Here is a 25,061-nt window from a genome sequence, read left to right as displayed (position 1 = left end):
AGCGATGTGTGGAGAGGGCCAGGCAGAGCGGGGGATTGAAAATCTGCTAGCTGGCTGAGAGTTGCTAAACTTGGGGGAGAGGAGCAGGGAGCAGCAATGTAACCATTGGACAAATAAACACCCGTAGTCGGTCGGATTCTGCTTTGACAACTACGCCGTTTACTTGTGGGAGGAGCTTGGAGTAAACTGCTTTTATCAAATTAGCTTTTTATTTTAGTTTTTGTTATTTCAACGTTGATTTATCTTCACTGGAGTTTCTCAGCAGCTAGCTTCTGTGCACATCCGGTGCTGTTCTTAGCGACGTTAGCACTGTTGGACTACGACTTCATATTTATATAAAAACCAGACAAAACTGGACATTACTTGGAGAAAAGAAAGCAAGGAGGTTGAACTACCTGGTGAGTTCAGAAAACATGTGTCTGTAACTTTACTCCAGCTATCATTGTACTTTACTGTGACCAAGTTATAGCATAGCCCCGATCAATCCAAACTCCATTCAGAAAACAAAAATTTTAGAAGTTGTTGTCTTGCTGACAGACCTGACAACGCATGAATTCATATGTTTAACAAATCTGCATCATGTTGTAGTTATTTCGGCATCAGTTTAATCCATTTATTGCTATTTAATCACAGCAAAATGTTTACTTTGGGTTCATACAGTTGTAGTAATGGCGAGTTGTGTTTATTCACGTTATCGCATTAAAATCGCCTTCTCGCGTTTCGTGTGAACGCTTGCAGCTAATGTACTGACGCGAGGAACACTGTGTGAGCATGGCAGCACTCAGTGCTCGGCTCGCTTCCTCTCCTAAGTCTATGCAGAACATACGTGACAGATGGTGTTATAAGAGCAGCGTAACTATGAATCGGGAGGTGCGTAGCGAGTGTTTGATTGTCCGAGTGGCAGAAAGTGACGGTGAACGCGAGCGGAGGAAAATATTCTGGCAGTAAATGTACGGTGTCTGTTACAATGTGTTAGCTTCTCAAGACCAAGAACAGTCTGTTGTTTCCCACCTGCTGGAAAAGTGAAGCCAGTTAGCGCTAAGTTAGCTAACATCTCCCCTCCACTTCAGACTGAGCAGAGCAGGAAAGCTTCTACAGCAGCTACATAGCTAACTTAACATTAGCTCAATTTATAGAAAGTAACTGGAAGCTGTATTTAATTACTGCCTACTTGTCCAAAGTTGAGAACATCAGGTACAAACATAGACTAAACTGACGTAGCCTGCAGCTATTTTTCAGTTTTCAGTCTGAAAAAGTGGTTTTGGAAAAGAAAGGACGGAAGTGAATGGAGGAGCTGAGGTTAGTAAAGCTAATTAGTGGTGCAAACTAGTCCTTTTAAGCTAATGAGGAGACATTTCTTTTTGGATTTTAAAGAGGTGGTATTATGCTTTTTGGCTTTTCCCCTCTCCGTTATTGAGTTATATATCTTTTTGTGCATGTAACAGGTTTGCAAAGTGAAAAATCCCAAAGTCCAGCCCAAAGGGAGTTCCCATCTCCCACAGAAAGCTCTGCTCTGAACCTCTTGAAAACAGATCGTTTGTAGTCCAGCCCTTCACTTCCTTTACTTGTGACATCACAATGAAAACGAGTCATAAAGCTGGCCAAGCGGCTAGCGGGGTCAGGCATGCCCTCTAAACAAGCTACTCTGAGCGGAGGCCCTTTGGCTCGAACCTCGCATTTGTTTGGTTTTCCATTGTAGAAATGTTGTACCTGTACCTGCTTCCAGGTACTTTTTTCACCTCACCTCCATCGAGATTCCAAGCGAGCTGAGGGATACTAAAATGTAACGTGAAAACGTTTTAATTTAAAAAAAGAGAAAGCTGTGTGGATCACTGGTGTGTGTCGCATTGAACATTATGTCGCGGCAGTTGTGTGTGGCGTCGCTATGACGACAAGCTACGTACTATCTCTGGGTACTATCTGCAAAGGAAAACGGAGCAGGGCCGAGTAGAGTCGAGTCTATCGATTTGCGCTATGGTAGCATTTTTCGGCAAGGCAGCATAGATCGTCAGAACACCGGCAACAGTTCAACGTTAAGTCCTAAAAGACGATGCAACTCCGACTCTGTTTGGGCCTGGAAATTCACAATCACCACCTGTAAGTTTGCTTTATTGGTTGTGAATAATGTTTAAAATAAACACGACAATGTAACTTCACAGACTGTTTAAGTGCGGAGTTGTTGTAAACGTTGGCTAACACAGCTAAAGTTATAGCTATAATGCTAATGTTACACCTGATGTGAAAGCTACTGAGCAAATGTTCAAATTGTTTGCCCAATTTTTATGTAAAATTGAGTTGAAATATGGTGATTTGTTTGTAGTGGTTTATGGTAAGATGTGGAACAATGATGTTGCGTGGTTGTGGACTTGTGAGTAACTTATACCATCAGCTAAGTTATGGTCGCAGTCTGAAGCAGCTTTGATTTGGATCACACTACCTTGTTTCTTACGGCCCGCCCTTCTCTGCTTCTGATTGGCTAGTAGTACTTACCTGGGAACTGCGCATGTGCAACTACCAACAAAGATTTTGTACAAGTAAGATGCATCACTCTGTAGCTCAAGAGCGGAGTGTACAACACATAGGGAGAAAAGAAGAGCTGCAGCAATGTGCAGTATGAGAAAAATATGGTGTTTTTTGAAAATTAAACCATGTAAACCAACCATGTTCTGGTACAAGGCTTAGGGGTGACTGTAAAAACACTGTGGAGCAACAGAACCAACCAAATTACTTTCTCCAGATCTAAAGGTTGTAGTTCCTCCAGTAGACTAATAATGGCCCAATAATGGGTACTGTTTGTCCTCCCCCCGCTGCTGAAAAAAATCCTAGAGGAAACACTGTCTCAGTTATAACATATCAATATCCCAAATGTAACAGATCACATAGTTAATATAGTAGTTCTATCTCATCCTGGCTCTGCCTTCTACTGGACTCCATGGGTATTACCTCTCCTCCTATCACACGCACGTATTCACCCACTGAAATTTGCTTAGTGAAAGTAGCCGAGCAATGAGACGCCACTATCGATACGTGCGAATCGTATAAATAGCAGTGTTCACACTGCCTAGCATCTTTTTCTCTTCAGCAGACGCCGATCGCCCACTGTCTTTCACCTCCACGGATGGAGTTGCCGTTGATGGAAGCTCGTCTATGCACGTCGTCCTACCCTCATCGCAGATGAACAATCTGGTTCAGGGAGTTGCCACTGCTGCAGGGCAGGTGATGTCCTTAGCCACAGTCGGCTCCCTTCCTCCATGGAAAGGATCAGGAGGAGCTGCTGGGAGCCCCAATTTCCACGGAGGGCCTTTTCGGGTCGATCTCTTCTGCCACCCAGCGGTTTCGAAGGCTGGAAGAGGAAAAGGCGCAGCTCAGCCGTCATCTGCCGCTGGCACATAGCCGTGGAGGCGAGGCCCACTGCCACAACGCCACCCTCAGACAGCGAGCTCGCAGACAGGCTAAATCCCCCTTGGCGTCACCGACATCTTCCTAAGGAGCCCCAGGGGAGTCGCCGCGCCCACCCAGAGAAGCCAGGTCAAGAGAAGCCAGGTCCAGAGAACCGGCTCAGGCAAGGGCTCCGCCGTCCCGCCCAGCCAAGCCTGGAGGTCCGATCGCCGCTTCAAATCGCTCTCACGACATAACAACCGAATAAGCGGCTTCTGCTGTGATAGTGAGGCAAAGCAGTGGTCTAACGGGACTCTGCTTTTGTCACACAAACAGACATGCCGCACAGGTAACAGCTGCTCCGCTGAAATTTTCAAGCACACAGGAGATTAGCTGTGTCGGTAGCAACCAAGCTAATGCAAAGCTAACCCGCTATAGCCAGAGGGAGACAGAAGAAGACCGCGCTCTGACCGCCATAGCTCGCCAGTTCCGGGGATGCCCTGCCTCGCGGCCTATTCACACGGTAGCCATATTGTGGCCGGCGACGAGTTGACAATAACACCGTCTTAGGTTATCAGAGCAACCGGCCGTGGTGCGTTCATGGACACCACGGACGGTTCGACCCTTTTCAATTGCAGCCCCCCTTGGGCCAAACATCCTTTTATGGAGGGTTTGGCAGTGGAGAGGGCCGAAGAAGCGTTCCAGCTCTTTATTCACAACGCTCCTCAACTGACAGCGCACCCCTTGACTCACTTCCTGCAACAAAGCTAAGTGGCTGGGCTTTCAGTACTGGTGCACCGAGAGGGAAATGGATCCCCTAACTTAATCCTTTCATTCCTTCAAGGCCTGATGGAGAAGGGACTGTCACATTCAACCATTAAGGTGTATGCAGCAGCTATCTCACCTTGTCATTTCAGGTCGTGTTAAATTAATAAATGAGTGCTTCAAAATTTCCACAACCGTAACGAGCTCTGAAACGGTTCATGGATGGATTGCCATCAGCTGTACCTGACCCGAGTTAGTGTAAGTGTCATCGTGTTGCCGTGTTGTTTTACTGTTTATTTTAAAGGTTAGCTAATTTGGTGCCCTAACATATTGCTCCGGTGTAAATTACTTCACTGCAACATCCCTTGCTCTACGGTCGAATCCTTACGAGCCCCTGGAGCAGTCCTCCTTGAAGATGCTATCTCTTAAGACAGCCTTGTTACTTGCTCTGACCTCTGCCAAGAGGGTGAGTGAGCTGTGTGCCCTGTCAGTTAATCCCAGCTGCATGCTACTTCGTGGTGACCACAGTGCTGCTTTGTTAGGACCGAAGCCCTCCTTTGTTCCCAAGAACATAAGGAGCTTGTTCAGGTCAAGAACAATAAATTTGAATGCCTTACACCCTCCGCCCCATCCTGCATCTGATGTGTCCAGTGCGTGCCCTAACACATTATGTAGAGCGCATGTCCGCCATTAGTCACACTGATCAACTGTTCGTTTGCTTTGGTGCGATCGGTAAGGCTCTATCCAAGAAGCGTCTAGCCGGCTGGCTTTGTGACTGTATCTCACAGGCCTATGCGCAGACGGGAAACGACCCATCCTCGGTGGTCCAGGCTCACTCCACGTGGGGTGTGGCAGTGTCTACCGCCCTCTTCAGCGGGGTGAGTGTCGGCGGCGTGGTCTTCACCATGCCCATTCGTGCGTTTTTACCTCTTGGATGTGTCAGGCTCCTTCTCAGGATCTGTGCTCGCAGGTGCAACCCAGGATCTGTGAAAAGAGGGGCCGGTGTCTATGATAGACTAGTGGTTGCTGGGGAGGGCTTTCCACAAAAAAGCCGGACGTCCCTGTGAGGGATCAGGACAGTCTGGGTGTTGGATCTGGCTGAATCAGATCCCTCTTGGTCATGCCACACCCCTATCGGTCTAGTGACCTGCTAAGGGGTGGCCTACTGCCATATCGCTTGGGATGAAGGTGGTTTAGGGCCTGTGGCTGGTGGCCTGTGGCCGATCCTGTCGGTGTGGTAGGCGTTGGCTTGTCGCGGCTGGGCGGACAGTCATTGGGCTCCACCTACTCTACCAATAGAGTCCAGTAGAGGGCGGAGCCTGTGTGAGGCTGTGACTAGTTCTATTAGCACAGGCGTAGCCCTCTTCAATGGAGCCCTGCCGCTCCGCCGCTGTCTACTGAAGAGATGGCTATATATATATATATATATATATATATATATATATACACACATACATACATACATACATACATACATACATACATACATACACACACACACACATTAGTATCCCAAATGTAAATACCACAAATTTCACTCCAGTTGTTTTTTTTTGTATAAATTTAGTTTATAAACAAACATGTAAATCGTACTTAACTGTACATTCTACTTGGGCTGCAGCTAACGATGATTTTAGTACTCGAAGCTTCTACAGATTATTTAATTGATTCATCGTTTAAGTACTTTTGCTTGGCGGTGCCCCCCCTACTATATTATCTATTTTTTTTTACCTTAATTGACCTCCTTAAGTAAAAGTTGTTCACAGGTATGCCTGAAGCATTTAGCACATGGCCATCACTGTATAAAAGGCTCTGACATTTCTGGGGGCCTGCCGCTTTAAGACTCTTCTTCTGTGGTTATGGTAGAGCTAGTTTGTTGGCTATAGTGGGAACGGGCATAGTTTAGCCCACGTACGTGTGACGATTAGCATGTTTATTTCCTCCTGAATGATCCAGCTTCCAATATTCCGTGTGTTGAGTTAATGACGAAAAGTAAGTGACTGCAACTTTGTTGTGTTTGTGTCTGTATTGTAGAGTTAACATGCATTCACATGTGGCCAGCGTGATGAGTGAGATTTCTAATGTTAGCACAATGTTCATGCTGTAAAACACTGCAGGAAATCATAAGTTAACTGGTGTGAGCCTTCTGATGTCTAAGTTACGCAGTAACACCTATAACATTGAATTAAGGAGTGTTCGTATCGTGTTCATTAGACCATGTGCAGATGCTATTGTGTAGTAGCCTCGGCTAGGCAGAGGGTGTCGCCATTGCTCCTTATGTGAACCCCCTTTCAATGCAATCTATGATGTAAACTGGTCAGTGAGCTACGTGATGCTCCTTATGTCTTTCCAAGGAGTAATATTCACATTTCTGTAATTGTAAACTTATGTTTAAAGGGGAATAGCAATGTTTTGAGATGTTTATGTTGGATGACTTAATTACATTATGTATGTGGATTTATTATTCACGTTGCATAGTAATTTAAGTACCTAATGGTGATTTATTTGGTTTCATACAGACTATAATGACAGATGGACATTGTAATGTTCTGATGAGTACTGCTGGAGCTCAATACAGTTAAAGGAAGGAATTACATCTCCTCGTCTTCATTCCTGTGTCCTGACTGATACACCATCCTGTTCACTAGCTGAAAACCTTGATGAACTAGCCCTACCTAGTTGCCTCACTAACAATCGGCCATCTTTGATCGATGGGGTCATTAAGCAATGAATATTTGGAATACAAGACAGTAACCACTGTTACAACGTTGCTATCAATCAAATGACACGGTTCTCAAGTGGCTTGGCGAACATAACCATGATATATGAACCCAAAATGAAGTTAAAATAACTGTCCACAAATGTGGACACCATGCATGAAAGGGCTAGACGTGCAGGTATGGTATAAAAATAAAACATGTTACAATCTCTTACTATCCCTGCAGCCAGATTTCTGCCCATAAATGCACGGATAGGTACATAATGCATGCTGGGATAAGATCCCACGGGTCCATGACCCTGAACTGGAAAAACCTGGATATGGTCAAAGAAGGAACACTTCATGCTGATGTTGTACATCTGATCAAACTCCAATGTACTGAAAGTGTAGTAAAAGCAAACATTAAGCTAAAGTTGACCTAGTCACCCTGGCCTCAATATCAGGTCCACACTGATCCATGTTTTGTGAAATGGTGTGATATGCAATGAAATATTCACCTTGCAAAAACTCAAGTAAAACAAAATGCAATCTTGTGATACTTAGAAACACTGGTAGGTTATGGGAAACACCACACAATCTTATTAATGTTTAGGATCAGATAAAACAATCTGGCTATCTCAGACTCTCTCTAAGCAAGAATTATTATTGTAAGTGCTGGACTGCTTGTTTATCCAGTGATCCAACATAGATTTGAAGAAGCGTAATTCACTGGAGGGCATACAGAACTTTTATACATGGCAATATTATTTTTTACAGAGATTCCTTGAGCTCTGCATACGCAGCATTGTAGTATTTAATCTAATCAAGTTTTACTTTACATGACGGCCCAGGTTGGATTTATATTTATGTAACCTTATAAAATGTATTATAGGTGCCGTAGTTTCCAGATTAAGAGTTCTTTAATCAGTTAACATCCTGCCACTAACAATCCTTTATTACCACCCCAGATTTGCCTTGCTTTGCACATACCAACATTTATCCGCCAGTCATGATCATAAAACAGAAACACGATTAAAGTGGCCATATAACCAGAGTTGAGTTTACTATGAATGTTATCTTCACTTGAATCTGTTTTGAATTGCTGCTGCAGTTTTATCAGGGAAAATCTTCCATAACCCTGGATTTTCACAGTGAATGGGTTTTCTCATTCAGCAAGTCAAGGTACATCTGTTATAGTTGAATGCTTTGCAAACAGCAGAGTGTGTGTGTGTGTGTGTGTGTGTGTGTGTGTGTGTGTGTGTGTGTGCGCGCGCATGTACATTAAAGGTCCTCATACTGTAGCTCCAGCAGCACCCATCCAAACTGTTGATGAAGATGATGAAGATTTACAGCCTCCAAATAAGAGGATCTCCAGTTTATTCAATCATGTAAATGACAAGACATGATGTTGAGGGCTTGGTGTGTTTGAGAGAAGGAGCGTTGTACCAGTGTGAATGCATTCAGCACATCTGCTAAGCAGAGAAGACTAGCCTACACATATGAACTTCTCTATTTGTGGACACTTTTGCTGTGTTCGAAACGGAAGGCAGTTGCCTTACTGCCTCGAAACCATAATAGACAGCTGCCTCAGAAGGCATCACTTTCAAGTGAAGGCAGCTCTGTTTACATTAGTTTCGAACAGCCTTCTAGGGCAGCACTTACGGCAATGTGTGACATTAGCACGCCGCCGTGCGTCTCTTCTGGTTGTCAGAAGAGACGCTAGCCTTAGCATAAGCTAACTAGCTATTGAAAAGCGGCTAACAGACGCCTCAGAAACCATACTGAACAAACTTCATTTGTCCGCCATCTTGACCAGTTTTCGAAAGCTCCGGCACTCGATGCCTCGCTGTCCTGTTAGACACCTTCTGAGACAGCAGTTTAGCCCGTTTCGAACACAGCCTGTATCTGATGATTCACTGTGCCAAAGGGAAGATGCCTATTCTATGTAGATTTTGTTTGTTAGTTCCTTAAACTGTTCTGTTACTAAATGTATGCTTCATTAAAATTATGCTATTATGTGGGGATTCATCTTTGCAGGTGGAAAAGCAGAAAAAAAATGTATTATACATATACACACACACAATATAAACACAAATACATGCATGTAAGCGCACACAAAAACACACATATGCACAATCCCTAATGTGGATGTTTGGATTCTGTCTAAGCTCTGGAGATCTGGGAGACTCTAGCTGGCTGAACTCGCTGCCTCTAGCTGAGGTCAAAGGTCGTAGATAAAGCCATGGCTCAGCTGACAAGCAAGTAACAGAGTTGCTTCTGAACAGGCTAATAGTGCTACTGCCCTAATACATATGTTTGGAAGCCCTTTGCTCTACAGAAGATGGTGTGAACAAACCTACTAGACCAGAAGGCAAGACTGCCCTTGCTCCCTCAATAACAACAAGCACATCAGGTTACAAGCTGATGTTTAGAGGCCATTGTTTGTACTGACAGCTCAAAGTAACAACTCACGTTCTGAGCTGCATGCAAGAAACATGAAAAAAAATAAAAATCTGGCTTATAGAGTAAAATTCAACCTCACAAATTAGGAAGATTATAACACGTTAGCCAAAATACATGACTCTGCAACTCAATGGGATTTTGCTAATACTGCGTAACAAAAATAGGATTAGCGCAAGTGTCAGACTTTTAAAGGAACAGTTATAAATACAATAACACTAATATTTTCTCTTACCAAATATCTATGTTACTATCCACACATATGCTATGAAGAACTTTTAAAAGGGCTGATTACCATTTCTTGGAATTCTTGGAAGCAAATCCACAGAACGTCGAGTACTTCTCGGCTAGATTATTAGTTTTACCACATTAAATACATAAATAATAAGGTCCCTGGTCTGTACAGAGTCAGAGTTTAGATATCTCAATCTCATCCAGCAAACAAATTCCCAGAAGCTTATTTTATGAATTATGTGCATGTTGCAACGTTGGCCGCTATAAAATAATCCAGGGTAATTTCATGGGAACACTGGCACATTTCTACTTTAGAAATGTCAGCATTTCTACTTAAATAAAGTTACTTTGTGTTTAAAACCTTAAATTCGGTGAGTTCAACTCTAGGGAGCACCTTATACTGACATCAATGTTATACAGACAGATTAGTCTTGGATGTTTCATTTCTAGTCTAAAATGGCAACATTTCATCCCTATAAACACTGGTTGAGTTGTTAAAGTAGAATATAAATTGTGCTCAAATATAGATTTTAACTATATTTAACTACACAGGAAATTGCAAATTACCTGATAATTTGGGTGATGCAGGAAATAATCCGGACATCCGGCCACAGCCATGTTTTGTGTTTCTCAGCTGTTTCGGACAATTTGCTTGGTTGGATCAGTTTCGATACAAGATGGACAGATCAGAACCTGCAGAGGAAGAAGAGCAGACAAATGGAGGTAAGTGGAAAACTAAAATGGAAGAAGGGGGAGAGAGGAAGGATGACGGAAGGAGAGGGTAATGACAGAAGGAAAGGAAGATGAAGTCTAGGTTCTGAGGTGACAGATATAGCACAGAGCACTTCTTAACCCACATAGACAGAGTAAACAACATCAACAAGCAACAAGGTAGGAACAGTGGTTGGGTATAAACTGTGAAGTGCAAGCAAAATAATTGAATCATATTCTGAATCTGCTTTAGTGCTGATGTACCTCACTGTTGTCCCAAAATTATGATTTGTAACAGACTCCAAATCTTGAAAGGGTGCTTTGCAACACGACCAATTGTTCTGTAACAGTAGCAAGATAATTAAACTTCTTGGTCACTAGACTTGCACTAATCAAATCCAGGTTTCCAATGAGGTGAACGTGGTTCAACAGAAGTTACTCAAATTACTAACTTTGTGGTGTAATGTTTATTGCTGAGGGTAAAGTGCATGAATTAGAGCCAAGGTATACCACAGGGGCATTTATTTGGATGATAAACGTACTGCTTTACCGGCGCACTTCCGCTGCAGTATATTTGTAAATTTAAATGAGTAAATGTATTCAGGCTGTATTATGGAACGTGAAGACCCTAAATATGAGATATTTCCTCACGGTGAGTCTTCTATCCATCCATCCATCGTCAACTGCTTATCCTGCATACAGGGTCGCGGGGTCTTGTCATCTTGGGGTTTTTTTTAAATAATTTTACCTTTCTGACCCTGACCCAACTGACAATCTCACTATACCTTAACATGGATTTCTTATGAATAAATTACCGAACAATTTGCTGAGGTGTGGTCTTTGTAGATCAATGTAACTCTAATAAAAGTTGTATCTAAGGGGACTTTAAAAGGTGTTCTTCTCCTCTCTGAAGCCTCCCTCCCGGCCATCCTTGGGTCAAAATAACCACATATTCAACATGGACTCCAGTCTATTTGAACTTCTTAAAGTGGGTATCCTATTAACCTCTTGGCACTGCTGCCACTGAACAAACACCTGTAAACACTGACCCAAAAATACACTCCAGGCACCTTAAGTTAGACCCGAGGGTATATTTGGAGCCAAGCAGCTTGGGCTCACAACTATGATGGTCTTTTATGCAGCAGTTCATGACCCCCTCTTGGTATTTTAAAAATATGACCTGCCATTTTATAGACAGCTAATATTATCTTATGTTTGCATTAGCGGTTGTAACCGGGCTGCCCTTGCGGCCGAAGAGTGTGTATATGTGTGTACACTTCTGCACTTCCACCCGTTTCGGCATGCATAATACTGTGTGTCCTGTACGTGGGCACGTGTGTGTGAATGTTTACATATGCGCATGTGTGGCTGTGCGCGGGTGTTGTTATGCGCTCCCCCTGCTGGTATTGATGTGCATATGAGATTGACTCTTCCGACGTCTTGTGTTTTCCCTTAGTTGCATCTGGTCCCGTCTTATTGAGGGAAAACAATTAAGGAGGGGTCAGGAACTTTGGTTCTCTCTTTTTCCATCTTCTGGCCTTGGCACAGGACAGATGTGTTTGTGACCGACTTGATTTAGATTTCTGCTTTTGTTGGTTCTTTTGTTTTTTGATTGGTCCAGTTGTCCTGTTTTCATGGCTTTGCTTATTTTATTTTTTTATTTTTTCCACGGCTTTAGTCCTGTTAGATTTAGTTCTAATGTTGGCTTAGGTTAGAGGGAAGAACCCAGATCCTACAACCCATGGTGTGTGGTCTATATTATTTATAAATAAATAAATAAAAATATATATATATATGCATGCGAGGACAGCTCGTCATTTACACATTATTTACAGACACACAGTTTACAATAAAAACTACACAACTTAACATCAGCCTAAACTCTCCGAATAGCCCCTCATTAGGCGCCACACACTGGCTGACAAACAAAATGGCTGTGCCTCACTGAAGCTCAAATCCTTATCAAAACTTCTACCTTCATTGTTTTAGGATTAAATATTATACATGAAATACCACGGAATTATATGTATGGCCACATCACCGGGGTAAATACTGCTTCATCTGTGCATGATAAAACATGGGAAGGCTCTGGTGTTCCATGTAGCACTAAAATATCTTGCAAACCAAGTTTCAAAGTGCTCATATGTGCCACAGTCACTCTCAGTGACTGATATATTGACCAAACACACACACACACCTATGCTTAATTGCTCCCAGACACAATCAAAGCCATTCCAGTGCAGGGATTAGACCCTCACAGAGCCCTTTGATTCGATTCCTTCCACTTGAACAGTGTACTGAAAGCTAACCATCTCTGACCTTGACAGAGCAATTATCCAGATGGTGTCGCCACACTAGAAAGGGGGACTTTAGGGTAAGGTGGCTGTACCCAGCAGTGAGGTGACCGCATCTGGATTAATTAAAGTGATTTTTGCTCAGAATTGCATGAGAGAGAATTTTAGCTGGTGGACTTCAAACGCATAAAATCATAAATCCTTTCCACCAGCATCGTACTGGGTGAGACTTATACACTCTACTGAAGGTGTTCTGCTTTACTCACATCCATCTGATGTTGCTGTTATTTAATGTAGAAACTAATTAATAATTAATTAATTTTTTTAAAAAGGTACAAGGTGACCCATAGGAAACCAAATCTGAAAGAAAACCAATTTGCAAACACGGTCTTTGGGAAAAAGGAAGAGACTTATTCTCCAACATCAAAGCTTTCACACAATCACATCTACAAGGAAAACTTTTCGAAATAGTTGTAACTGTTTTACTGCATGGTGATGAAATACATAAAAAAAAAAAAAAAACAGGACTTTAATGTTTACTGTCACGGATAAGCAATGTCATGCAAGTTTCCAGTTGCAAGATCATTCACAAAACATTTCTGCGTCAGGAAACAGCCAATGTGGCATAAATGTGATTTGTACTTAATGAGCTAGAACATGCATTGTTATATGACACTGCGCTAGAGCAAATGGGCAAGACAATTATTGAGTTAGGGATTTCCTTTACTCTCACCCCGGATTGTGTAAATCATTTCCTTGAGCAGCACTCCTCTTTTACATGTTGGTGGAACAGTAGCTTACCAGCTCACTAGAACAAAGATGGCCTTTAAGAGGACAAAAGAGGCTGCAGGACTGTGCCTGCTTGCAACCAATACCATGAGGGTAAATGTCATGTACCGCCCCAAAAAGGGATAAAGCATCAAAACAACTTTCAGACAAACTTTTTCCAGACTATGTTTCTTTGCAAATGATATATATACACACACACACACACACACACATATATACATACATACACACACACACACACACACCGCTCCTGTCCTAATTGGGAAAACATTCTAAATAGTGGGGGTATTTATAGATGAGCAAAACAGTCTACTTTTAAGTCAGATCCTAGAAATACTCTGTTACAGTTCACAAAAACACATTTATTTTATATAGTAGAAAACATATTTTCTGGCTCTAAAACTTTATCCAACATCCATTGTTTCTGAATTAAATCAAATATGTGATTTAGATGTTCAAAGAGAATGTTTATGTTCACGACAGCCATTCTGCTGTCGCCAAAGCTATTACTGAACCAACACAGAGTATTTCTTTGGAGCAATTGAAATGCTGGATAACGGTGTCTGTATTGTGTAACTTGTTGGAACATAAAAGTGTTTAAATTGAACCAAAGAGGGCTTTTAATATACAGCATGTTGCCCTTGATTTTAACCTTCGTTGGATACAGCATGTAACGTTACTGTACCAATGCATGGCAGGGGAAGATTGGGAGAAACATACCTTTCACTAATGTGGAGTTACTGATATGGATACTGATGTCAATTCAGTTCACTTCAATTGGGCTTTATTGACATGGGAATCAGACTTTACATTGCCAAAGCAAGTGCGAAATAAAAACATGTACACAAACAAAAGAACTGTCACATCTCTCCACTCTTGTCCATTTGGGAAGAAAATAGGCAGAGTGAAGAGCTGTACATTGTCAAATCAGACAATTAAAAAAATCTAACACATCAAATCTGTAACAAAATAATACAGCAACCCAACATCTGGAATTAATTAAACCTCTTTCACACACATGGAACCTGCGTCTCTGGGTTCAATAACCATATAGCAAAACCCAACATAGTGCTCAATGGCAGCTTCTGAAAAGTTCAGCTGTGCAGCTGTGTCAACTACGTTCCCTGTGTATATGACTGTAAAATGTGTTCATCTCAGTCTTTAACTTAACTTCAGCTGATTGGACTGGACACAGCTTAACGTGGGGCGGTTCAGCTCTGCTCAGTCATCTTTGGAATGCTGAGAGCACATTCTTTCCATATAGGGTACTATGTGAAAAAACATGTGCAATACAGCGAACCTCTTTCACCCCAACCTCGTGAAATGGCACACGTTGATTTGTGGGCGAGTCAGGGATAGGGTGGATGGTGATGAGAGAAAGTGAGCAACATATGGCAGAATATGTTATGTGTACGAGTGTGCACGCATCAAATGATGACAGATAGACAGACACACACACACACACACACACACACACACACACATCCCGATTGCAAGCTTCCTACTTAGGTATCATAAGGTCAAAAGGGGACTTTTTTATTCCTTTAGGGGTCAGGTAGTGTCAGAAACAAAGTGTTTCATTTTCTACACCCTGGGGTAGAGGTCTGCACAGGACTGTTTTTTTCTATCTCACAACCAACCTCTCCTGCAGGATTTCTGACCATTACTGTTCGCTCCTGCACACACAATCTTGTAGGGATTCTGATTACTCTCTGATCTCCCTCTGATCACTTGTGTTCTTTTAAAAGACGATTGGTACCATCTCACAGAGAACATTATATTTTTATGAGAAATGCTAAACAGATGCTAAGCTGTTTAATCAGACATGGTGAGGAAAAGTGGACAGAACATTAGGGATCCTATCTGGTTTCTATAATATGATTTCCCTTAGAGACACATACAAAGATAATGCTGGAAAATCAGACTTTGGAGCCTCAGTTTTAGTATTCAGATTAGGGATGTTTATAATCTTACATAACGTAACATTTAAACAAATGAATGTCACTTGAGTTTTATTGATGCAATGCTGTAATTGATGCATAAGAGTTCCTGGAAGGCTGCATTTGGTTTACTGGAACACGGTGCATTTACATACAAGGTTAAGCTCAATAATAAACCGCCCTCATATTTTCACTTATGAAATTTCATCCTGTGATAATGATGCTGACTACACGAGAATAAATACGTCCCACGCCTGCCGCATTTGTGTTGGGTCCTGTGTCATCTATGGAATTCCACTGCAGCCCGGGGCATCGCTGACACAGACAGTACAGCAGGATCCTGCGTGACATCACTGATCTTCAAATGGACGGGTTAAAGTCCTCAAGAGAGCCACTGTGGCACCCCCTCCACTCCCTGTGTCAGCTACTGCCTATGTAACATTGGAATCCTGGGCAGGACATTTATCACAACAACGGCATAACAGTTTACAGCACAAACACAACTTTTCAGCAAGCAAGCTATAAGAAGAAGCAAAAAGTATAGAATGTATGATGTGGTTTTTTTTGAAGAAGCTAGCTCGGTATGGATATCATGGCAGAGTGTACGAAGCGACTGAAGAAGACGTCGGAGGAAGCGAGGAAGAGAAAGTGAGAAGCAAGTGACTGGACAAGAGTAAATATCCGACTGGCTTTTACTCTTTGGCGTGAGCTAAATTTTGAAATGGCTGATATTGTCCCCATCACTTTTTGAAAGCATTTGTTAAAAATGTTCTGAAAAATAGCTTACACCACAAAATGTTAACAAATTAAAATGCGTTGAGAAAGGTTTATTTGCACAATAAGAAAACACGCAATGCAATAGAAATATAGAAGAAACAAATGTGCATTTTCCAAAAAAAGTTACTTAAGTTATAAAAAAAAAACAAGCTGCTGATTAATGCATTATACAGTATTGTGTTATATTTTTATATTTCTGAATTGTCCCCTGCTAGCTGAATTTTTTGTTTCCCTTTATATAAATAAAGGCATTTCCACCATAAACTGGAGCAGAAAATGTGTCCAGAATACAGGAAAGAAAGTGTTTAAAACGGGTCAGATGCACTGTATAATTAACCTACATCGCTGTCTTCACGATTAGCTAATTGCGTTTTTTCAAATCGCAATTATTAGCTTATTGCAGAGGTGAAGAGACAGAAGAGGACGTTGACAGAGGACGCTAAGAAGAGAAAAGGAGCCAAGCTAGACAACAACGCTAAACAGCAACCGACGCATAAGCACTTATAGTAACGTTACCAATATCCAAGTGTGTTATCTAGTATCTTTGCCAACATCAACTCGAGATTTATAGCTACTGGCTAAACCTCTGTCTGTGAAGCCCCTTGCTGATTTTGCTCATGTCGACAACTTTGTTAACACATACAAATATCAAGCGAGCGCAAAATATAAGACATAGCAAGCCAGCTAATAAGTTATTAATTACTAGTCCAACAGCAAGAAGGCCAGCTCGGCATCTGTCTTATAAGAGAAAAAGAGAATGAACAAGCAAGAGGCTCCCGGACATTGGCGAGAGCTTTATGAAATAAAGGCTGCAAGACAGACACCAAGCTGACCTTCCTCCTGTGTACACAGTGGGACAATTCAATAATATTGCTATGTCTTTGTGTTGTCGCACTTGCTTGATGTTGCAGGTTGTTGACTAGTTACTAGTTTTTGATCATAAGTAATATAATCTTAACAAATACACACATATAGCTGTCCTTCTTTACAACAGTGGTGAAATACACTCCAACTCCAACTACAAACTGTAGGGGCGCCAGATCACACAAAAAACTAATCTTACATAATGTGCTTTAAGGAATGTTTGTGGCAAATAAAATAATTAAACTGAAACACAAGGAATAAACAGTTATTTCATGCTTCATGTGTAACTTAACCAAAAACGACTTTAAATATACAGCATGTAATGTTACTGTACCAATGCATGGCAGGGGAAGATTGGGAGAAACATACCTGCCACTAATGTGTGAGTTACTGATATGGATACTGGTTTCAATTCAGTTAATTTCAATTGGGCTTTATTGACTTGGGAATCAGACTTTACATTGCCAAAGCAAGCGCGAAATAAAAACATGTACATGAACAGAAGAACTGTTACATGTCTACACTCCAAAAAATAGCTAGAGTGATGAGCTGTTCATTGTCAGATCAGGCCAATCTGGATTTTTTTAAATCTAACATATCAAAACTGTAAGAAAATAACTATATAAATAGCCTTTCTTGTTACATTTGGAATTAATTAAACCTCTTTCACACACATGGAACCTGCATCTCTGGGTTCAATAACCATAAAGCAAAACCCCACATAGTGCTCAATGGCAGCATCTGAACAGTTCAGCTGTGCAGCTGTGTCAACTACGTTCCCTGTGTATATGACTGTAAAATGTGTTCATCTCAGTCAACTTGACTTCAGCTGATTGGACTGGACACAGCTTAACGTGGGGCGGTTCAGCTCTGCTCAGTCATCTTTGGAATGCTGAGAGCACATTCTTTCCATATAGGGTACTATGTGAAAAAACATGTGCAATATAGCGAACCTCTTTCACCCCAACCTCGTGAAATGGCACACGTTGATTTGTGGGCGAGTCAGGGATAGTGTAGATGATGATGTGAGAAAGCGAGCAACATATGGCAGAATATGTGAGTGTGAGTTGGAGATCTACACAGGACTGTTTTTTTCTATCTCACACCCAACCGCTCCTGCAGATGCACAATCCTGTAGGGATTCTGATCACTAATACACTTTTAGTCATACACCTATAGCAAGTTGAGAGCAGTCTGTCCTATACTCTCAATAGACCAATCACAGCTGAAATGAGTTGTGAAGGATGATACAGGGTGACTGAGCAGTACAAGTATCTCTCTTATCCTAGCAGTCCTGTTTATAAGAACACATATTATAGGGTGGGGTATGCGATTCTAATCCAATACATGTCTTTTGTCAAATTCAGCAAATATCTCTGCACAGCCCGCTAGCTGTCTGTTCTGTATGTGCGCTGAAAAATAATCCAGTGTTTGTCCACATAGCCCTGGGTCTTTAAATGGGAAACACACAAGCTCGGACCAAGCCACACAACCCTATTCCAGCCATGATTTCTGTGTCAGGTAAGGTTAAATGACTTGCCCACGCAAATGCAGCTTACTTTTTAGTTCGCCAATTTACGCTGTTGTTGTGGTGTTAGCTATAGTAGCAGGAGAGTTGTGAGTATCGCTGTCTGGAGCTGGTGTTCTGGCTCTGTGACAGGCTTGTCCTCTCTGCATGTTAGCTTCACAGCAGAAACTGTAGCGACAGTTTGCTAACCCCCAACCTAGCTAACGTTAGTTACATTAGTGGCTGTGTCGTTGTTCACTCTATATCATGGGATTTGTCATGGTATTGGAATTCACATCACATACCCCACCTTTAAAGACACTAATCAATATTTTTATGTTAACAATGGATCAAATGACTGTGTAACAGGAAAGTAATCCCTTGCAGTGAAGCAAAGACTCTGCAGTTCCCCTCAGCTCTACGGAGCATTTTAGCATCCTTGAGCTAATTTTTTTGGTTTGACGTCCTTAAGGCAACCTGTTTTGATTCACTCGCGCAGCTATCATTAGTATTATTTTCAGCAAGAGCACCCAGCTGTTTTCAGTAGAAAGGGTCTGATAAACCCACCGCATGCTACTAAATGGCAGACAGAGAAAGTTAGAAACTAGCTGGTGAACAAAGAGGAAAAGCAATCCATTATTGCTGGTTTAGAATCCACACAAACACCATTAACTCCATTAACAAAGTTTTATTTCAACTTATCTCTTTGTCCTTCATCCTTGTGCCATTACCCACAGACAGCAGTGAACAGGGGACGACTAACTGAGGGCTAACATGATATATCGTGTCTCAATACATAATCCAGCCTATTAAACCCGGATTTGAATATTCGTGCAACAAAGAAATCCTGCCATCCACCTTTCTAAATCTGAAGTGATCAGACACTGGTCACACCCTTTCTCAAGTCCCACGCCCGCCGTCCAAGCCTCCAAACCCCCCCGACACATAACGCACCAGCTACCTCTCTCCAAACCCCCGCCCAGCCTCAGGCCCCCTATTTGACCCCTACCCTCAACTCACTTTACTTTACTGCTCCAGTCCGGAACATAAACAGCATCTTAATTCAAGAAATGGCATGGTTCCAATTTAGAGCCTGGGGACATGTGGAGAGCACACTAAAGTGGGTGTACTGACCATAACTCAATCCCTAGAGACGGGAGGTCAATTGTACTGTATATGTTTAAACAAGCCAGATACCTTAAGTGAGAATATTTAGCCAGACACTGAGTTATCAAAACTTCCTACGGAAACCTATAGAAATGTGCTGTATGTGAGACAGGGAGTGGTATGGGTGGAAAGATAAGTTGCCTGCTCTAGTGTATTGTGTTGCTGCTGGCTGGAGATTCCCCCCAGTCTTTAGCTCCGTAGGCAACCCTTAAAATGTGTGTTTTTTATATACCTTTATACCAACTGACACATCATCTTGAACTTTAACATGAAAACTCCAAAGACAAACTGGACAGAAAAAGCTTGTCACAAAATACTTTGAAAATAGTCTTATTTTCTGTAGGCAGTGAATGGTATTACACTAGCCAACTACTAATTGACTGCTGATCAAACCTTTTGGTATTCCAAGTACCTTTAAAATGAAAATTGCAAATAATTCCAATGATCAACTTTCAAGCTTCTCAAATGAGGTCAGAGTATAGAGTGCAGTAATGTGTGTGTTAGCTGGCTGTTGTTTCTGCAGCAATGCAACACACAAAGACGAGGAGAGAGAGTTGAACAGAGCATCTCTGTCTTCTGTTTTAATCAGCAGATTAGATGGTAGTCACTCCTCACTGGATGTGCTTGTTGCACATGTTGATTAGTCATTAATTGGCAGCTTTTATTATTTGAGAGCAGCAGCGTAAAGTTGGGCTATAAGAGAGGGCCTGATGTCATGCCCGGGGAGGCTGAATAGCACCAGTCTATGAGAGAAAGGCCTTTTGGAAATGTGGACAGGCCCTAATTGGATGAGGATTTCATTGGGCTGCTTGGGAGAACTGGTCTTATGCAATGGCATAGATGAATGGACGGGGCTTGGGAGCAATTGTGCTTGTGCACAAGTTGGCTATAATGGTGGCACCAGAGGGCTACATTAGATGGATTCAACATTTCATGACATCTTTGCTATACCTGATTGGTAGCACATAACTTACTTAACTGACTGATGCTGTAAAATATACATAATTGTCATATTATATCTAATTTTAGTCAGGAACATAAAGCTGGCCTGTGCAAGGGGCATGACATCATTGTCATCCATGACAAAAAACAATAATACTGACTGTGTAAATAAAAAAATTTAAAATTGTATCAGAAAAGAGCTGGAGTTCTACATGACCACTTAAGGGGAAAGGGAAACAGGATTTATTTGATTTACTCTCAGGAATGCTAACAAATTTGGCTGTCTGAAAAAAAAACATATTAAATAGGACCCAAGGTAAGTCCTATTCCTATGTACCAAAGTACAACAGTCTAAGCCCAGATCATTAATAAGTCTGGGTATAAAACTAGAAAACCAGAGGGCAGAGAATTTTAATTATGTACAACAAAATACATGTACACATGGCCAAAACTGTTATATTAACAGTGTGAGAGATCAGAATGAGGTTTAGGACAGTTCTATAATTCAAGAACAAAAAAATGCCTGTATTGTTCTGACTTTTTGCACTGGGAAGTTTTTCCTTTTTGTTTTTAAACCGTGAAGTACACCTATCAAAGCCAACTCACCGTGTCTTGTTTTAGTTTTGCGTTGCAGATTCTAGATCCAGAGAGAGACAGATCAACGGCCGCAGACAGCCAGAGATAAAGACAGTGAAACTGGCAGAGAGAGAGGCTAAGAGACAGTTCAGGGGGGGGCAGACAATGGGGTACACAGATGCCCAAAAAGATAAACTGAGAGACGACAGACACAGACAGATAAACGCAAGAGAACCTGAGGAAAATGGTATATGTATGTGTTAGACAGATAATTTTGTGCATTTCAAACCACATAACCTGTATGCACCCGAGTATTTCGTCCCTCAGGTGTTCAGTTACCTACAGAATAAAGGCAACATTCTTGCCTCTCATGCAGACTTGGGTTTCAGCCACATTTGGACCAACACCAGACAGTGAGAAACCCAATCCACTGTACACACTGGTGGTTAGACAAGCAAGCATTGCATCACCTTAGGTCACAAGCGGAAAGCGGTGAGAATCGGGTTTGTACAGGTCCAAATTTACCGTATGGAGGAGGAGTGGGAAGAATAATACCACAGAGTTTTTCCTCTGGCAGGTATTTAGATTCTTAGAAATTTCTTCTTACAAAACAGAACATGATTACTCAGCAGTCAGAGTTGAGATACCAAGTACATAAAGCATTAATTGGGCCGTAATGTCAACAATAAGTGGTCACATTTATTCTTAAACAAACCCAAAGGATTGTGGCACGCTTTAAGGTCAAGTATGTAATTGAATCCAATGTAGAACATTTAACAGAAGAGAGAAGTACTTAGAAATGTTGCCTGATTATGCAACCGAGGGCAAATGCAACCTTTAGCCAAAAGTATTATATTTGCTATATATATATATATATATATATATATATATATATATATAGCAGTCCCTAACATCACTGGATTACTTTTTGACAACTGACAGCCCAGCTGAGTATTTTGGTACAGAGGGTGAAGTCGCTCTGCTTTTAGATCCAGGCAGAGTCAGTCGACCGACATGAACTATGCTCTTGTCCGCCAGCAGGCTTGGGTTAATGGTGTCATGACATCAGGAAGGGGGTATTAACAGTGTATAAGCCTAGACTAACCAGTGCTGAATGACTGCTGGCTGACGCAAGACCCAATGGAATGCTGCCTAGAGCACGACCAAAAGCTCTTATACCACCAATACCAGCTAATAGGATATCTCTGTCACTTTCCCGCTTGGATGGCAGCGGAAACTATATGCATACAAGCAAAGACATGGGGGGTATCCAACCATGTGTGCACTTGTACAATAAGAAAAGTGCTAAAGTTTCAAATGAGGCACAAGTTTTGCTTATGCAAGAAATCTCTGGGTTATCACTGCCAAGCATAAAGCATTTCGTAAACCAACGCAGTATGAGCAGCAGAACCAAATGCATTTTAGATTCTTAACAGCTTCTCAAACGACAAAACACACGTCTGTATCCTAGAGCGAGTCAAGTATAGCTTATTGCGCGTATAATTATGTGCAATATGTGCAGTCAGCAGCCTTTTGGCAGCCTGTAGTCTTGAGTTCATGCCCCGTCATGCCTGTGCTTACTGAGCATGGACATGAAATAGCAGGACGGGTGCTGAGGGGGTGAAAGAAACCGCAGCCAGAGCGGTTGCCATGTGCACAGAGATGTGACCATAACACAATTAAATGAAAGAAAGCAGGAAATAATGTGCAGGGGCAAGAAGGAGAGAAATCCTCTTTGGTTATAAATGGGAGAGTGTCAAAAAAATCACATGCTTGAAAAGACACAACTATAGTTTTAGCAGGAGCCACGTGATCAGCTACTTCATATGCAACCACACTTTCGAGGTTAGCATGCAGAGGACAATGCATGTGTGCAGTATTTAAGTGCTCCAGTGTAGGTTGCCAAGTTCAATGGAATATCATATAGTAAACACTAAATATAGTGTCTACGATCTTAATTATGCTCAAAACCACCAGACACAATATCAAGACACGCTCACAGCTTGGTTTTATCCACTATTCCCTGAAGGTCCCGAGGTCCTACCTATGCAAATGGAAGATCAATAGCTCTGTCTATGTAGCTGACAAACCCAAATATAGGTGTATCCTATATTTTTGAAGAAAGTGTTGGCTCAGGATTTTATCTCAAGTTTCCCCTTGTAAAAAGTGCACTGATAAATCAGATTTGGGATGCATCACCATCGAAGTCCACGTGCATCAGCCTCTACTTACCTCCTTCCAGTCTAACTCCACATTCCCAGAGAGCCCTGCATTCCAAACACACACGGCCAACATCGATAGTTCCCAGAATCATAAATTTGGGTGGTTATGCAACTTTCTGCAGAGACTGCATGCAGCCAATAAAGGAATTGATTTGGGAGAGTGCCCACATGACAGGGCAGATTAGACTATGAGGAGTTGCTCTGTCAAGACGCTTACACATAAAGTTAGATTAGATAACAATAAAGCTCTCTCGCCCATTTACCCTTTTATTTAGCGTTGCAACCATTAAGCACAGTTTCTCAAAGTAGGCAAAATATTGTATTATTGGCTAGATTTGTACATTTTAAAACAAATGTCACAATTAAACAATACTGATTAGAGTACACAATAGAGAGTAAGAATAAGAGTTGTGCATCAGTTACAGAATGCATTTATAGTGTTTGGGAAATGCTGGATTTAGTAAAGGCTTGAAAATGAATGAGCGGACTATACCTACACATTTTTACGTCAAGCAGCCCACATCAAACATACTGACTAACATCTCTGGGTGTCCATACCTGCTTAAGTAGTGCACTGATGACACTTTTTACAGTCAGCTCATTAATTATAACTTTTTACTCTTACAGTGTTTAAAGCTTAAAGCTGTGGTGGCTCCATAAAGGATTCAACTCAATTCCTCACCTTGCTGTGGACCGGCTGGAAGCCAACCAAGGACCCCTTGGCAGGTCCCAGGGGCTCACTTTGGGAACCACTGCAGTAGCATTACAGGAGTATCCCAGGGGGAAACGCCTCATTCTCCCCCTACCCACCCCACCCCACCCCCAAAGCAAATGCTGCCAAAAGGATAAGGCGATAAGGAGAGGCGAAACTCTCACAGTATTGAGTTTGGGAGGGTGCAACGCGCAGAGCTGGAGTCCTACTGGACAAAAAGTAGGCTACTGGCCACTGTAGAGTGCTGTTACGCAATTGTAAACAAGGCAGGCTCTTGGGATGAAAATACGGTTTCCCAAGATAGAGTCGAATCACAGTAAATGTTGGGGAAGGTGCAGGAAAGTGCACGAGAGCAGCTTGTCGGCACGCGTCCTAACCCCGAAACAGTCTTCGGCGGAAGCTTTCCACTCCTATGAATACAGTTAAGTCATTATAGTTACATGCAACAGTCCGATCCGATGAATAAACACGTTTTCAAAGTTCAATGACTCTGGTCGCTATGTTGTCAAAGAGGAAGGCATGGAACCAGGTCCCGCTAGGCGGTTACGCGCAGTACGCACATGTGTTCAGAGCCGCGAAACAGTGCGTGTCATTACAACAGCACATTAAAGTTTTATTACAAGCGCTGACCGTCCACTGTCTGTGGACTTTTTTTAAAAACACCCCCAAAAGATAACGTGCACTCACCTTACACAGCCAGATCAGTGGAGGCGGGCTACGACCCTCAGAGACAAACACGGTGAGGGGTGGTCTGGAGATTAAGGGGCACTCGGCAGCGCTGGATCAGGCCACGGTGGTCAACATTTCCCGGACCGGACAGATAGACCGAGGCAAGAAGAAGAGGAGGAACAGCAGGCGAAAACAGCGGCCGTAAAGACTGCAGGCAGCTCATCTCATGCGGCCGGGTAGGACACATACACACATGCACGTACACAAACACACGCACGCAAACAGCCCCTCCCCTTTAGGTGAGACCACGCCCACAAGTGAGGGGTGATTAATGCGGCGTTCACGTCTTATGGGAA

The 25,061-nt window shown here is 42.2% G+C and overlaps 1 protein-coding gene across 4 annotated transcripts in view; it reads right to left on the bottom strand.

The window, feature by feature from the left end:
* grb10b (growth factor receptor-bound protein 10b) overlaps positions 1–24,961 on the bottom strand; it is a 79,327-nt gene extending 54,366 nt beyond the window's left edge. For all 4 annotated transcript variants that reach the window (XM_038711935.1, XM_038711937.1, XM_038711936.1 and 1 more), the window contains exons 1-2: positions 24,724–24,961; positions 10,103–10,228 (exon numbers count right to left, since the gene is read on the bottom strand). In XM_038711935.1, the coding sequence (XP_038567863.1) occupies positions 10,103–10,153 (51 nt within the window). In that variant the 5' untranslated portion in view covers positions 10,154–10,228; positions 24,724–24,961. The remainder of the gene's footprint in view (positions 1–10,102; positions 10,229–24,723) is intronic.
* Between the last annotated feature and the right edge of the window lie 100 nt (positions 24,962–25,061).

Source organism: Micropterus salmoides, unplaced genomic scaffold (assembly GCF_014851395.1).
Source record: "Micropterus salmoides isolate LMB-PRFRI ecotype aquatic unplaced genomic scaffold, ASM1485139v1 Ms_hic_scaffold_11, whole genome shotgun sequence".
In the NCBI taxonomy this organism is placed as follows: Eukaryota; Metazoa; Chordata; class Actinopteri; order Centrarchiformes; family Centrarchidae; genus Micropterus; species Micropterus salmoides.
The sequence above is the reverse complement of the archived record's forward strand: the minus strand, read 5'-3'. Positions and strand labels throughout refer to the sequence as shown.